The sequence below is a fragment of the Limanda limanda genome, chromosome 1 (assembly GCF_963576545.1).
Source record: "Limanda limanda chromosome 1, fLimLim1.1, whole genome shotgun sequence".
Taxonomy (NCBI): domain Eukaryota; kingdom Metazoa; phylum Chordata; class Actinopteri; order Pleuronectiformes; family Pleuronectidae; genus Limanda; species Limanda limanda.
The window spans coordinates 40694797-40711430 of record NC_083636.1 but is presented as its reverse complement, the minus strand read 5'-3'; the positions used below and the strand labels follow the sequence as shown (position 1 = coordinate 40711430).

General features: G+C 41.0%; 1 protein-coding gene across 1 annotated transcript in view; it reads left to right on the top strand.

Annotated features, from left to right (window-relative positions):
* Positions 1-16634, top strand: part of dennd5b (DENN/MADD domain containing 5B) — a 58245-nt gene that overhangs the window by 29293 nt on the left and 12318 nt on the right. Inside the window, exons 5-19 of the mRNA XM_061067570.1 lie at positions 2137-2324; positions 3770-4342; positions 5067-5298; positions 5897-6047; positions 6744-6834; positions 7912-8043; positions 8164-8316; positions 8635-8716; positions 9247-9328; positions 9690-9818; positions 10521-10642; positions 12549-12694; positions 13143-13261; positions 13740-13921; positions 14492-14574. Of these exons, the coding sequence (XP_060923553.1) occupies positions 2137-2324; positions 3770-4342; positions 5067-5298; positions 5897-6047; positions 6744-6834; positions 7912-8043; positions 8164-8316; positions 8635-8716; positions 9247-9328; positions 9690-9818; positions 10521-10642; positions 12549-12694; positions 13143-13261; positions 13740-13921; positions 14492-14574 (2465 nt within the window). The remainder of the gene's footprint in view (positions 1-2136; positions 2325-3769; positions 4343-5066; positions 5299-5896; positions 6048-6743; positions 6835-7911; positions 8044-8163; positions 8317-8634; positions 8717-9246; positions 9329-9689; positions 9819-10520; positions 10643-12548; positions 12695-13142; positions 13262-13739; positions 13922-14491; positions 14575-16634) is intronic.

Genomic DNA, 16634 nt, shown 5'->3' with positions numbered 1-16634 from the left:
AGCAAATTTAAACTTAAACTTAAAGACGTAGTCCAACCACCTATGTACACACATACACGTAGGATCTCTACTTTACGGGGCGTTGTCAAGATGTTTCTCAAGTGCGAGAAAACCATTTAACAAGTAAATATATAATACATCTGAATTTTGTGCAAGGTTTCATCCAAAGTCAAACATGTTCAAGCCACCAAATATGCAATTTAAGAGTATGATGGAAAATATCAATAGGTTTTTTACGTGTTGAATAAAAGTAATTTCGTCTATAAGTGTAAAAAAAATACTATAATAACTATCTGTGATGAGAATTAGCTCAGTTAAAAATATGCAGATTTCAGATAAAACATTTTTTTTATCTCAATTTTTTATGTACATGGCTGAGGATTAGACTTTCAAATGTGCTAATTAAACCTTAAAGTCGAGGGGTTGATTGATAAATCAGAGTAAAAACAGCTGCAGCCCCTCTACCTGTGCTTCGAGGACTATGAGTATCCGCATGGGTGAGGGGCGTTGCTTCATTTAAAACCTCATAACTCATCTTTTTGCAGGCAGGTTTTGGTTACACAGAATGAATCTAATTGATGAGCAGTAATCAGATCATTGACAAGTAGGTTCCGAGACAGTGGCTGTATTAATTTTAATTGGGCTTGTATCTATCACTCTTCTCCTGTTTACTTGATTTATTTAATCTAGGTGGTCAGAAGGTCGACCAAGTTTCTATAGGGTATTAGGGGAGGTGACTGCCCTTATAGAAGTGCAGAAAAGCTAGACTGCAACTCTGCCTCCTGGTTTAAAAAACGTTGTCCTATTTATGAGAGCCGCTCCATCAAAAATTGGGTACATGCTGTCTCTACCAATCAGACCAGGTTTTCCCCACAAAATGTACCAGTTATCTACAAAGGCAACATTGTTTTCTGAACAGTACTTAGGCGACCAGCAGTTGACATGTAGCTTAACATGTCATCACTGGTTACCGCTCTAGCTCCAGGAATACATTTTAAGGGATAGTTCACGGAAAAATGAAAATTCACTCATTATTTATTCGCCAATATGCCGATGGAGGGTTGGGTGAACTGTTTGAGTCCATTAAAATCTTTTAAGTCTCTTGGGTGAACAGTGTTGCAGCTGTTTAATCCAATACAATTGAAGTAACCGGTGATACATTTTTTAAACATTATATAACAACAGAAAAAAAACGTAACATGCCTCCATACTACTCGTGTGGTGTCATCCAAGTGTCATAAGTCCTGACATTCATATTTGACTTGAAACCGCATTATTTACACCAGGTTTTAAGCCTAAAAGTAAAAAAAACAGAAGTAGCAATGCTAGTGGATGTAGCAATGCTAATGTGCAATCCACCTTGGTTGATCCCTCCAATAGGTGGCTTATTTCAAATTTGATGGAAAGAAGAAATAAAGAAGCTTCAGATTCAGAATTTTATACTTTTGCTCAACCTATGACTCGTTTCCAATCATGAATGAAGATCAAAGCTGTGAAGAACAGTAAAATAATAAAGATTGAAGTGCGGACTAACAGGAAATCATGAATAACTATTGCATCGTATGACTTAAAAAATAGGTCCCTTATGAATGCTTTTCAAAATCAAAACATTAGTTATTATAGGCTAAATAAATTATAGTAATAGTAATACTTTTGGCTGGTTATGATGTATAGAGGATCTAATGTGATTTTAGGCTCAAATAAAGCTTGAACTGAACAGGTGCCATTTTCAGTCAAACATCAGTCTTGTGATACATCCATGGGGACAGGTCCTTTTACAAACAGTCCGCTGTGGTTCTGCAGTGATAAAAGTTTTCTGCCCTTACATCTTTGGTAAATATAAAATTAAGACAGATTTATTTTTTGTAAATGTGAAGAAAAAAAGGCTGCAACATTGACCCCTGTTTAGTCAAAATCAATTAAGTAATGTAGCTGCTTAACATTTTAACAGTAGGTCAACTAGTTTCAAGTAGACAACTACTAATAATAATGATAAAGAACTCCTCAGGCTGCAATTCAGTGTTATAGTGTTTCTCCCTCCGATCAGATTATATAGCTTTAACAAGATAAAACTGCAGAAATTCTAGATTTTTATTTTAGATCTATTCCCTCATCATAATTTTGTCTTCCTCTCAGACTACCAGCGGTTGATGACAGTAGCAGAGGGCATCACTACCCTGCTGTTTCCGTTTCAATGGCAGCATGTCTATGTTCCTATCCTGCCAGCCTCCCTCCTCCACTTCCTGGATGCTCCTGTTCCCTACTTAATGGGCCTGCAGTCAAAAGAATGCACAGACCGCTCCACACTGGAACTTCCTCAGGAGGTATGCAGCCAACTACTTGTTTTTGATTACTCATGGCATGGAGCTCATGTTTTAATTTCTTTGTCCGTCTATCTGTGGGTTAGCAGGATTGCACAAAAATGACTGGATGGATTACGACTTGGTCAAGGGATATGATCTGGGTTTCAGTGTTTCCCACAGCATTCATTCTATCTAAAGCGATAGCAGGGGGCATGTGCACGCACGTTGTGTTCACGTTCAACCAATTCCGACAGGTAAACAGACTAAAGAGTGAAAGACACGTTCTTGCCTGAGAGGGCTTTATTGCATGCCACATGCTCTACTGTCGCTGAAACTATGAGGTCAGATTGTCTGCGTGGATGGTAACAACTTAATCCATAGAGTGAGGGAGCATGTACCAATCAATCAAATGTTATTTTGATATCCCATATTCACAAATTAAAATTTGATTCACCGAGCTTAACAAGGTGCAACATCCTCTGCAAGTTAGGAATCCTACTCCCTGGACGGACTGAAGTGCAATCAATGTTGAGTGTAACAGACCACATCCACAAAATACGAATATTTAAAACATTTTTGAGAAAAGACAGTGTGTATTAATCTTTTAAGGTTCTGTCAATATTGTCTGAGAGAGAGAAAGGAAGGCAGAGCAGCAATAGCAGTTGTATTGATAGCGGTATTGCCATCAACAATAGTATATGTGGGTAGGTATGTTGTATATCTAAGCAACCTAGTTGTAATCCTATGATCCACAATCAGCTGCCACCTTGATCCACGATGTGGTCGCAGCCACAATTCTAGCTCTCCAACAATAAAGAACAAGGAGTCATTGTAACTTGTATTGATGAGACATTAATGTGTGGAAGAGAGGGAGAAGCAAAAAGACATCTGTCATGTGTACTCCGACAATTTGGGCCTATTGTAGCTTACCTAAAAGCTGCACAAAGCTATGCAATGCAGCAGAGCAGCAAAACACCAACATAGAGATCTTTTATAAAAAATATTATTATTTTTTATCGACTTGTTTTAATAAAAATAGTATGAATGATATTTATAGATTTAATGTGATTATTAACGATAGCAGTGCAAGTTTATAATAATACATAATAAATATTGCATAAATGCATCACATTGTGATTCATACCAGACGGTCGTAATGGGGAGAAGCAACCCAGTCAGACTTTGGTACAGTCGCACTAACTAAGTATATTCTGTCTGAATATTTTGCTGGATTTCTTGTCAATCACTTAAAAACGCCACACTTGTGTTACTTGTGTGTCTTAAAAGGAAGTTAAAACTATCTACAGGTTGCAGGCTGTACCGAAAACGAGATGGGCTCAAGTTGTAACCTGATCTCACTGTTGAACTTTCCAATGACTACACACACACACAACAATTTTGTTTTTGCATTATCAGAAGTGTGTTTCACATGTATATTGAAATATTAATATCTTTCCCTCTCCCAGGCCAACTTGTGTTTTGTGGACATTGACAACCACTACATCGAGCTTCCAGAGGATTTACCCCAGTTCCCCAACAAGACTGAGTTAATCCAGGAGCTCAGTGAGGTTCTGCTGAGCTTTGGAATTTCTGCCAACATAGGGGCCACGCCAAAAAGAACCCGTACCAGTTCCCCCAGAAAGCCCTCCACATCAAACAGGGAGTGCAAGACTGTCACCCTTCAACAACTGGAGGACGATGGGCGTAATGGCAACCTGGCAGGGGAGGAGCTCACTATGCTGGAGCTGCTGCAGGGAAATGCGACCTTGGAGAGACTGCATGCACTAACCGAACGCACCGGGGTGACAGTGGCCCGCGTGGATGCTCTTAGGGTGAGCGTTAAAGCTCAGGGGATTGACAGGCAAAGGGCCGCTGAGGAGGACGAACTAAGGAATGCCAAGCTGAATGTTCAGCTGAGGGAAGTGTTTGCCAGCCGCTTCACTACCATGTTTGCCGACTATGAAGGATTTGTCATTCAGAGTGCGCCGGACCTGGAGTCCTGGCTCACCAACAGGGAGCAGATGCACAATTTCGATAAGGTAATGGAGGGAAAAAACACAGAAAGGGTTTAATTATTAGGTTGGAGTCATTAGTGATAAATAAAGATGCCTTTGCTTATAGATTCATGTATGTGTGTCTCTCACTGCAAAAAGAGAGGAACCATAGCCATCTGCATTCTTATGATTCTATAAGTGATATTTGCATTATTTGTGCAACTGAAAACAGTTTCACTCTGAAATGTTTGGTATCTTCTGGGTGTTTAGTGATGACCCACATTCAGAGCAGTTAAGGTGTTTTTTGAGGAAAGGCCACCCAATGCAAAAATTGAAATAGGTTTGCTGTTGTTAATCGATTAGTGCTCTAAATTGTCACACATTTTACGTTTACATATGCTTGGGAAAATACCAGGCCTTTACCTGGAACAGACAGAGTACTTTAAGTAAAATAAGACACAAGGCTTAATGTGGACATAATGTAAAGAGCCAACTACATTTCCCCCCTTATGTTTTATGAATATGTGTGCACTGCAATCTCTTCAGTGTTAAGATTTTCCAGTTGCTCATGTGTTATTACAAATTGTATAGTCTCAAAGGCTTCATTAAATAACACACAGGAAGCAGATGAACACAGTGAATGATCAGTGGTAGGCGCTTTTTTGTGAAGCTGCTTTTACTAGGTCCTGTTTATATACATCTCTGGCTGTACATTTTGCATATATGTGTATAATGTGTATCTCCTTGCTTGTGTTTGACCCTGCTCCAGGCCTCATTCCTCTCAGATCAGCCTGAGCCTTACCTCCCCTTCCTCTCCCACTTCATTGAGACGCAGATGTTCGCCACCTTTATTGATAACAAGATCATGTCCCAGTGGGAGGAGAAAGAGCCACTGCTTCGTGTCTTTGATGCGCGCATCGACAAGGCTCGACTCTACAATGTGCGTGCGCCCAGCCTACGATCTTCCAACTACCAGAGATGCTCCATCCTTAGGGAGTCTGGTAAGCTCTGCAGGAAGAAGTGTTGGAGTGCAAATGTGTGCCTTTTGTGGTTCATTTTTAGTAGAAACATGATTACAATTGTAGGAAAAGTCCCTTGGCAAATTATGTTCAGATTCCATTAAACAGCAGATTACCAGAGCCAAGCCATCAACAGTTTTTAATAATATCCTCTGTGAATGTATCATCAAATCACTGCAGTGAACGTGACTGTGCCATCAGGCACACAGAGCACCCAGTGCATAGAGTGCACTGGAGAGCACTCACAAGAAATGAAGAAACTTTCCAAATAATATCCCAGGGAGGTGGTGAGGATCGACTGATGTCAGGGAATCGGTCCGGATGCTCTAAATATATAAATACTGCCGTGACACTGGTGCGTGATTCTGTGTGATGGATGCATGCGACTGGAAGGATGAGGATGAACATTCACCTTAGATTTGAGGTGTTCTTTTCCCGCTGAATGTTCATTAAGATATTACAGCATTGGCTTATATTGTCTCCACTGAAGCAACTATGTTTGAGTATTCTTACTCCCAGTGTTGTCTGAAAGTATTTTATATGATAACTTTGCAGTAAACATGTTCTGTCTCCCCTGCAGCTCAGGCCATTGAGCAGCGGCTCATGAAGATTGACCACATAGCCATCCACCCCCACCTGCTGGACATGAAGTTTGGTCAGGGCAAATATGAGCAGGGATTCTTCCCCAAACTTCAAGCTGATGTGCTGAACACTGGGCTGATCAATAGCAAGTGAGTCAACCTACCTTTCTTCGTGAAGCCGTTTTCAGACATGACCTGCTGATAAAGTCCAGTCCCAATTCTCTGCACAGTTTGCCTTTCACAATAATGATAATAAATAGTAATAGCTTGAATTTATATAGCGCCTTTCAAGCAGCTAGGTTCAGCAGACAGAGGCAGAAGTAATGTATTAATTCCGCTGCGGAGATCACGGCACAAAGGCAATATCTTCGACTCTCATCACCACAAACTCTCTTGGCATCTTCATAGGTGTGGATCCTCTTTTTCACATTGAGATATTTGTTTAAATGTTTGGTTTGGTTTCATCTGTCGCATGTTAGAAGCGTCCTCAACCCCCGCACTCGCTCGCACTGAATCCAGCAGGGGGTCCCCTACCGTGTTCTCACATCGGATCACATGTGGACTTCTGCTGACTTTATACTAGGGGACCAGGTGGAGAAAGTCCGCAAAAAATCGAAAGGCTCTAATAGGGACATTTGCATTCACACATGCACCTCCTCCGTGGATAGTGCAGAGAATCTCTGGAGGGGTTGCATGTCAGAAAGCAACTTGAATAACACCAGGCATCTATTTGATGAAGCTCTGATCAAAATCTGTAAACACAGTGAAGCAGCTTTTGTGGGGTTTCTTCAGTTGAGTGGCCAAAAAGTTGTAAAAATAATCAAATTGCACATTTTTGATCTACAGGTGGTTTCTTAGGACAGCGACAGCACAGCGAAGGAAGGACCACAACACACATCAATCGGAGCATCTGGACGCTGATAACCACCTGAAAGAGGTAGAAAAGCTCCTCAGAACCCGTCTTCTACATGCCAACCCCCCTCAATTGCGCTACAGCTATATATTTTCTCTGTGTCACGTGGTATTTATATTTCAATTTTTCGCTTTAAATCGTTTTTTTTTTAAATCTTTTTTCTTCCTGTGCATGCTGCCTTCTCTGCTTTCTTTTTCATTTCCTTTTGTTTCTGTCCTCACCTGTCTGCCTGTGTGTTCGGTTCCGTTTGCATTCGTTTCCCTCCTCAGATGGTTGAGGGCTGTCTGGTCCAGCAAAACTCCATGGCATTTTGGGAGTCGGACATTGCGCCCCCTCTCTCTATCAAACCGCCTAAAAAATCTGCCTCTGCATCCTGCCTGGTATGTGAAGGAGTTGCCTGTGTTGAGGAATCCCTTTCACAGACCCCCCTCCCCCCCGACTGTAGCTGTCCATCTAACACTGTGGCTAGTCCTGACTACTCCATTAAACTCTACCATTCTTGTAGTTCTATCTAAGAGGCATAATGCATTCCCTAGCCTCTTACTCTAACCTTAATCATCACAACTCAATGCCTAACCCTTAACCTAATTCTAACCCTATAACCAAGTCTTAACTCTTAAACAACCATTGGAAACAGTGAGGACAAGCCAAAATGTCCTCATATTCCAAAAATGTCATCACTCCGTAGTAGTACAAGTACAAGTACAAGTACATACACACTCTCACCCACCTTTAGAAACCTTGCTTTCATTCCTCCACCGCACCATCACATTTCCTGTCACCTCACATGGGACTCCTCCATTGAGATTTTCACAGTTTCTCAGTGTCGGTGAAAACTCAGGGAATTTGGTGCTATGGGTTTAATGCTTTTCACAGTTTGAACACACAGCATAGTTTGTGATAGACAGAGGCAAACAAGCGAGATACAGCAGGTTCAAATCAGATTAGTCAAAAAATGTGATTTAATGTCTTAAAATGTGTGTTTATTAGATATAAATAAACATGTTACTTCCATTGCATAAAAAAACCTCAGATGAGCTTTCAGATTCGCCCGAGTGTTTGTCGAACTCACTAACTAGCTCTCTGATATTTGCTGATCAGAAGTACATGCAGGAGGCCCGCAGCCTGGGGAAGAATCTTCGACTGCCCAAACTTTCTGATCTGTCTCCTGCTGTCATTGCCCAGACCAACTGGAAGTTTGTGGAAGGTCTACTCAAGGAGTGTCGTATGAAGGTGAATACATATATTGCATTTACTTAGCTTAGGTTTGTAGTTTTCTCTAAATTTTAAAGAATTGTATTTGTTTCTATGCCCATCAATTTATTTTCTGACTATGTGCATGACTATGTTCAGACCAAGCGAATGCTGGTGGAGAAGATGGGCCGGGAAGCTGTGGAGCTGGGTCATGGTGAGGCCAACATCACTGGCCTGGAGGAGAACACTCTGATCGCCAGCCTCTGTGACCTGCTGGAGAGGATCTGGAGTCACGGGCTGCAGGTCAAACAAGTCAGTACACTCACACTCACACTCACACTCACACTCACACTCACACACATACACACACACACACAGAATGAATAGTGCTGTCTCTGTCAACTGTCTTCTACTTAAACCTAACATAAAGCCAAGCTAAAGATACATGCATGCTGTCAGTATAACCCTGCTGCAGTTACTCATATATTTATATTAACATTGGATATTGAGCCTAGAGGTAATTGCCTAATACATCTTCTTTTATAACACCTTGTTTTTTTTGCTGCTATTGTTATTGTGTGTGTTTATTGTGATTCTGTTTTTCTGATGGACACCTCTGTAACCTCCTAGGGAAAATCCGCCCTTTGGTCCCTCCTGCTGCACTACCAGGCCAGAGAGGAGAAGCTGGAGGAGCAGCACACAGAGTCATCAGGTAACACACAAACAACTTTTTATATTTGTGTTGTGAGGATACTTTTTGATATTGCAATCCCTTGCCTCTTACCTGGGTCCTGTTTCAGAAAGCAGGATTGAGAAACAGACCTCTTGGTTGATTGGTGTTGGTTTTGTTTTAAAAAAGGGTTTTCTCCTTAGTGTTCCACTTACTCAAATTATTTAGATCAAATCTTAAACTATATGTATCTAAATATGCAAGTGTGTGTGTTTGTATATTTTTTTATTTTTAGAAACATGCAACCTTATAGTCCTAGAATGTGCTTAGCAGGAACTGAGGATGAAACACATACAATTTAATAACTTGCCATTGTGATGTTTACTTAACCTACCAAAAAAGTTTTTCCTCACAATGTTCAAGTGCAGACACACACACACACACACACACACACACACACACACACACACACACACACACACACACACACACACACACACACACACACACACACACACACACACACACACACACACATTGCATGCATCATAATATGTGTTTCTCCTTAACAGTGTCACATGCTCATGAGAGGAAGAAGTCTGACTGTTCCATATCAATGCCATCACTCCGTGTGTCTCTGTTACAAGACATGAGGTACATGCTGCTGTCCTCTAAATTCCTAGATTCTCTCTCTCTTGACTGTGAATTCTGTTTTGCTTTTTGTGCAGTTCTGGAAATTCAGAATCGCAAGTGAATAAATGTTTGTCCGTCTTTATGTTATAAACATTGCAGTATTTTGCTGTGCCCAGAGGGAATTTCTTCAGATTTGGCACAAATTGTCACTTGGACTCAAAGATGAACTGACTACATTGACAATAAGTTGACTGTACAATTAGTATATAGTATAGATTAGACACAACATCAGGAAAAGCAGAAAATCACTAATCAAAATAAAAGTTGTACTCAAGAGCTGTATTTTCGTGAGCTTTCATCACTCTATCATTTGTCTTCCCAGTCATATCCAGAGTATATCAGAGATTAAGACCGATGTAGGCCGAGCCAGAGCCTGGGTACGTCTGTCCCTGGAAAAGAAGCTGCTCTCTCAGCACCTCAAACAGCTGCTGTCCCGACAAGCATTAACCAAGTGAGCGTGCCATATGATCCACCCAGCTCACACACAGTTGCTTTGTTTTGTTGCTGCACTAATAATATTATTGCATGTTTGAAAAGATTAGTCGGTCGAAACCAATCACAGCAATGCAGAAATGAAGACAATGTCGGTATAATATCAAAAGTGTGACATCCCTAATTTTGAAATGATAATGATTTCGGCAAATTCTTCACTAATTAGAATTAAATATCGAATTCTTGTGGATTAAGGTCATGTTTAGGTTAATCAGGGTTGGGTAAACTGTTTGGATTAATCAAAGGTGGGGAATTGAACCAAGTATTAATTTGACAAACCAGCTAGTTTGTCAGCTCTTCCCTTCAGTCTTTTCTCCTCTGAAAGTTGATATTTGCTTATAGTTAAGCTTTAAGCATTACTCACTTTGAGTACTCAATTTGCACTGTGAAGTGAGACTAAAATGTACCTCGTCTCCTTCCTACGATACTGTGGCCATACAAATATGTCTGTGGGCACTGAGTAGAATAAAAAGATTTTTCATTCAATTTGGAACTGCAGCCAGTTAGAGATGGCGATCCTTCATATGTTGTACATGTTGCATTTGCAAGCTGAAAGAATGTGGCTGCGTATGAGATGCACTGAGAAACCATTTGAGGGCATTATGATGATTCTGTTTCCGTTATTTGAGCATGACTTGACTTCTATGTGCTTTGCCCAAAGGAAGCTGTACAAGCGTTATGCCTTCCTGCGCTGTGAGGAGGAGAAGGAGCAATTCCTCTTTTACCTGCTGTCTTTGAATGCCGTTGACTACTTCTGCTTCACCAACGTCTTCACCACCATCAGTGAGTACTACCTCAGCTACTCGCCACCACTGACATTGGCTTAGAGTCACTCCAGTATTTATGTTGAATACTGAAAACTATTGAGAAATCTCAATTTAATTTTAAACATAGATTATGAAGCATACAATAATCTCATATAATGTTACCTTTTTCAATGTTGTGGCTAATCAGTGTTTGACCTAGTGAAGCCATGAAGCCATGAAAAATGCGTGAAAGTATACAAATTTGTTTAAATCACATCACTGATGGTTCAAGATAAACTCTTTAAAAAAGCAACAGCAGAGGTTCTTTATGTTGTGTAAAAAATGTTTGTATCACATTGAAACTCTAGCAGGACAAATATATTTATATATAGTGCATGTATAGAGGCATTTATTCAAATCAAGATGGTGCGTTTGTGCAAATTTTATTTTTTTTCTGTGTGTGTTAATTTCGTTTTTTTCCTGAGACCCGACCTCTTTCACCAGAGAATAGTTCCTGGACATCAGGGGAACAACTCTAGAGGACTTACTTCCATCATTTTTGAGTTTATCAGTGGAATTACTGGACATTCTGATCAAGGTGCGCTCCCCATTGATCACTCAGTGAAACCAAGGTGCTGGGGGCGCTCGTGCGTCCATCATCATTTCTATCCAACATTCATTCAATGGGTAACAAACCTCAGTTTATGGTGACTAGAAACAGAGACTTTTCTACATCTTCTGCCATGTTTTTTACGGAGAAATTGTGGGTCAACACCATTCTCCAGCTATTCAGAGCAGACCGCAACACCGACCTCTCTGGCAAAACGAAAGGTGGTGGAACCTGTTTTTATACTAACAGCAGATAACTCAACATGACAGTGATTCAGCAGCACTGTTCGCCTGTTCTGGAAAGTTTTTTCATAATTTCTAGCCCCTCTAGTCCCCACGTGAGTTCACCTCATTCATTCTGGTCGGTGATTACATGTCTTTGACCCCTGCACCATCAGCATCGAATCCCCCAAAGGCTTTGTTCTTTCTCCTCTGCTATTCTCCCTGTACACGAACAGCTGCACCTCCAGTTACCAGTCTGTTTAACTCCTGAAGTTCTCGGACAACACCACTCTCATTGGACTCATCTCTTGTGGGGACGAGTCTTCTTACATGTGAGCGGTTGACCACCTGGTGACCTGGTGCAGTGACTACAACTTGGAGCTCAACCCTCTAAAAACACTGGAGATGACTGTGAACTTCAGGAAGAGCCAAGTCCTGTCCGCCTGCATCACCCGTTTGCCTCCCAAGTGGGGAATGTTGGGTTATACCGCTTCCTGGGCACCTTCATCAACCAGGACCTGAAATGGGAGCTGAACATCAGCTCTCTCACCAAGAAAGCACAGCAGAGAATGTTCTTTCTGCAGCAGCGGAAAAGTTCAATCTCCCAATGATGGTTAACTTCTGCACACTGCCATCATCGAGTCGATCCTCACCTCCTCCATCACTGTATGGTACGCTGCCAAGGGCAGGGTCAGACGGCAGCACATCATTCGCTTGGCCAAGAAGGTGATTGGCTGCAACCTGCCTTCTCTCCTCCTCGCCAATCCAGGTCTTTTAGAAACAAGATTGATGAGATCAGAATGAGAATAAGGATACATTTCCTCATTGCTATGCATCCTGGAATCAGCTGTGTAATGGTGTGGTTTGATATACCAGCCAACTTTAAACCTGTATACATTGAGTGACATGGTGTTGTCTCACATGGGGTGTTCCATTTGCAGACAATAGGAGAAGTGGGAGAGTACGGATCTCTCGTACCTGTATGAGAAGTTTGTCTTTACATTTTTTTTAATTGATGTTTTCCCATGTGTTTGTTCTAAGTTTGCATCTAAAATCAGTAAAAGCACAATGTATGTGCACTAACTTTGGTACTGACATGTTTGTCCCTTCAGTGATCCCATATCGAGTTGTCATTATCCCCATCAAGAAGCTGAGCAACGTCATGACCACCTCCAACCCCTGGGTGTGTGTGTCAGGAGAGCTGGGGGACTCGGGTATCATGCAGATCCCCAAGAACTTCCTGGATATGACATTTGATGTGAGTAGTTTGACCTTTGGCCTCTCATATGCTGAGCACAGACTTGGATTTGATGTGCAGGCATTGAGTTGTGTGTCAACCTCTTAGGCCTCATCCCCAGCTCCACCGGTCACTTCCTTTCTCATAGCAGAACAATCATGCATGCTATCACCTTACCGGTAGTTTGACTTTCATCTTTCAAAACAAATTGAAAATGAAAAGCATAAATAGTAGAAATAAAATTCATGTCCCAAACATGGGTGAAACGGGTCAAGTATCATCCAAAATTTTCAAAAACAATACACTACAGAGACAGTGATTATTTATATTCTTTAATAAAAGGGTTGTACATTATGACTTAGAATCTCGTTATTATGAGATAGTATCTCATTATTATGACTTAGTATCTCTGCTGTGCAAAAACTTAGCATAACCTCTCTCTCTCTCTCCCTCCCTCTCCCCTGTTTAGACTCAGAACCTGGGAAAGCTGACGACAGCTCAGTTGGGTCATGATAACGCTGGTCTCCTAGCTAAATGGCTGGTGGACTGTGTCATGGTGCGCAATGAGATCACAGGACACACTTACAGGTAAGTGTGGGCTGCTCTTTTATACCTATAATTTTAATTTAATGTAGCTCTCATTTCTTTTACCTGTAGTTATTTTTCATGTTATTTCAAATGTCAGTTTTGTCTATAATAATAATAAGTTTAGAAAAAAATTGTAACATTTCTGGAAAGAATGGAAAATGGGTTTCAGGGTTGTGTTTCAAGTGTAGCTCATGGTGTTTGCGAAGTTGATTGTGAATTTGATTGTTTCTTTCTAATTTCTAATACTTGTGTGTGTGCGTATATCTGTCAGGGTGACAAACATCTAGTGGAACAGTGTGGCTCACTGATTTGTTTTAATATTTTTGGAAACAATGGAGCTGTATGAGGCAGATACATTTAATATATAAGGCTTAAGAAAGAAACTATTTTGTTTTAGGGAAACATCCAGTGTTTTGATTTTTTGCAATGAGACTTCCTGCCAATAATAAAAACATCGAATATTCTGTGTCCCCTCCAGGTTCCCATGTGGACGATGGCTTGGTAAGGGTGTGGATGATGGCAGCCTGGAGAGGGTTCTGATTGGTGAGCTGGTGGTGCCAAGTAGAGACGAGGATGGTGGGAGAGGCTGCCGTACGCCTCCACTGCAACATTCTTCATCCCAAACCACTAGCATGACATCACTGTCTGGACGAGAATGCAGTGAGTATCTGTCAGGGTTTGGCACTTGTCGGTTCAGGGGGGTTTTGGAAGTTTTTCCTTACCAACCCACTTGATTGATTTGATTGGTTCAGGTGAAACCCATATAGTGGTGTAGCCAGGAATATTTAGGCTCTTAGTAAATGTCAACCTAAAACCAATCTACACACAAAAAAGATGTATAAATAGTTTTGGGCTTGGATTGTAACCTGATGCACTAGATGGTTTGAAAAATAGATAAGGCTTCATTGAGAACTGTTTGCAAAAGTAAAGGAAAACGGAGAAATACTCTCCCTTTCTGACATAACCGATACTATCACAGCATACATTCTCTCCTTAACGAGCCACCTTTGTTGTTAATTAATGAAATCAACCTTCAATTGTGCATTGATAAACTCTAAGTAAATTACCCCCAGGTGTAAATGTCTGTCTGTCTTCCTCTGTCGTCCTGTCTGTCTGCTTGTCTTTCCGTCCCCACCTCTAGCCTAATATCAGCTAGGCAGCTTTTTGGTAACTGAAATTTCAGATGTTCTCAGAACTTCAACACTGATGCAGCTGTTTTCCTGATTCCAGAACCAACTTCTGCCCAAATCCAAGAGGGCATTGGTGAAGCAGTGAGCAACATTGTCAAACACTTTCAAAAGCCAGAGAAAGAGGTTAGTGACATACACTGGGATGTTAATGAACTTTCTCTGAACTCATTAACAGGGTTGGAGAATGGTTCATGAAATCGTCAAAGAGGCCATGAACCAGACAACACTAGTCTCATATGCCAAATTTTACAAAAAATATTCACACAACAAACCATAAATCAGCCATAGAAAACAGCAAGGAAAAGCAGCAACAGCAGATATCTGAACAGTCTCTGGGTTGACAGCAAGAAGATACATTAAGCTGTGACAACAGATTTCTGGAGCGACCCATTTGTCTGTTTCCAGTGGGATTCTTCCTGTTAAGATTCCAGCCAGATCTCTGGTATAGTGTGTGGCTGTACAACTAAGGATGTCCAAATCTCCTGGTGTTGATTTTTCCTTTGACTAAAAAGTCTCTGTAAGAATGCCCGAGTGGCTGAGGTGTCCATAGAGGAAAAACACACGATACAGGTTCAGTTCAGGCTTGAAGCTATTTTATTCACCCTGGTGCACATGTGATACAGCATAGCTCAGACTGGCTGCCTTATACAGTTGCAATCAGAAATATTCAACCCCCTCACCTCAATAGACATTATAGTGATGTGGATGACAGATAATGACAATAAATTACCAAAAAACTCATCAAACAACAAAAGATATGATAGGATCTTTTCTCAACCAAGCTTTGGCTGACTTGGAGGTGGGCTTTGGATCATTGTCTTTCTGGAAAGTCTAATGATCACCAAGGTTCAATTTGTCAACAGAAGGCATCACATTCCTCTTTAAAATGGCCTGGTATTTCTGTGAATCCATGATGCCATGTACACGATCAAGATCCTAGTTCCTGCCGCAGATGCTTGACTTTGGGGATGGTATTCTTCTGGTCAGAAGCCTGTCCTTTTGCACGCCAGACCTACCGCTGGTCCATACGTCCAAACAGTTCCAGTTTGGTTTCATCAGTCCGTAGAACTGTCACCCAAAACTCAGTAGTCTTATCCAAATTCCTTCTGGCATATTCTAGTCGACTTTTGATGTTCCTTGTGGTCAAGAGCTGAGTGCGTCTTGGAGTCCGGCCATGGAGTCCTTGTTTATTCAGTGCACGTCTTATAGTTGCCACTGAAGCACTTGTACCAGCCTTCATCAGGTCATCCTGTAGGTGGCTTGCAGTCACACAGGGGTTTATCAGGAGTTGTTCTGACTAAGTTGCTGAGGGCCCTTGATGTAATGTTGGGCTTTCTTCCACGGCCAGGCTGGTTTGCAGCTGCTCCATACGTTTTAAACTTCCCTACAATGCTCCCAATGGTGTCTCTTGGAATATCATTTTTTGGGGAAATCTTCTTCTCCCTAGGCCTTTCAGGTGTAAAATGAGCAAATGAAGGATCAGTAAAGAGTTCCCAAAGGCTTAATTATGTTTCAACTCCACTTTAGGACAAAAAAAAACTGCAGACAGCTTTTAAAAGAACAATATTATATGGGGGTTGAATAATTGTGACATGGCTATCTTAACAAAATATACTGCTACACACAAATACTACATCATGCATTTTCCGTGTTTATTTTCTGTATCACTCAACTCATAAGGAAGTCATCCGAAGCAGAATCTTGCTCTTTGAGCAAGATTCTGTCGACTTTAATTGATAAATCCTTAAAATCTTTGGGGGGTTGAATATTTCTGATTGCAACTGTAAACAGGTGGATGTCAATTAATTCAGCAGGCACATACCATCTCCAAGAACCCCACACATAATCCCAAGTATAAATATACAATAAATATTTACATAATACCTTTAACAAAATATATACATATACAATTAATAAATAATTATCCACCAAACCATCGCGAATGAATGTTTTTTAATTTAGTTGACATACGAACACAGACGACTTCTTTCTGTTCTTCGTTGCAGTTCTTTAAGAAAAACAAATTGCTCTTCAACATCTATCAGCTCCAACTCCAACACGATTTGCTTAGTAACACTCACCATTGTTCTGAAGTAAACAGAGACACCAAAGAATTTGTAAATAAGCGGACCTGAAGACAGAACACTAGCATCGAAACTCTACTACAACTAGTGTTTCGGCGG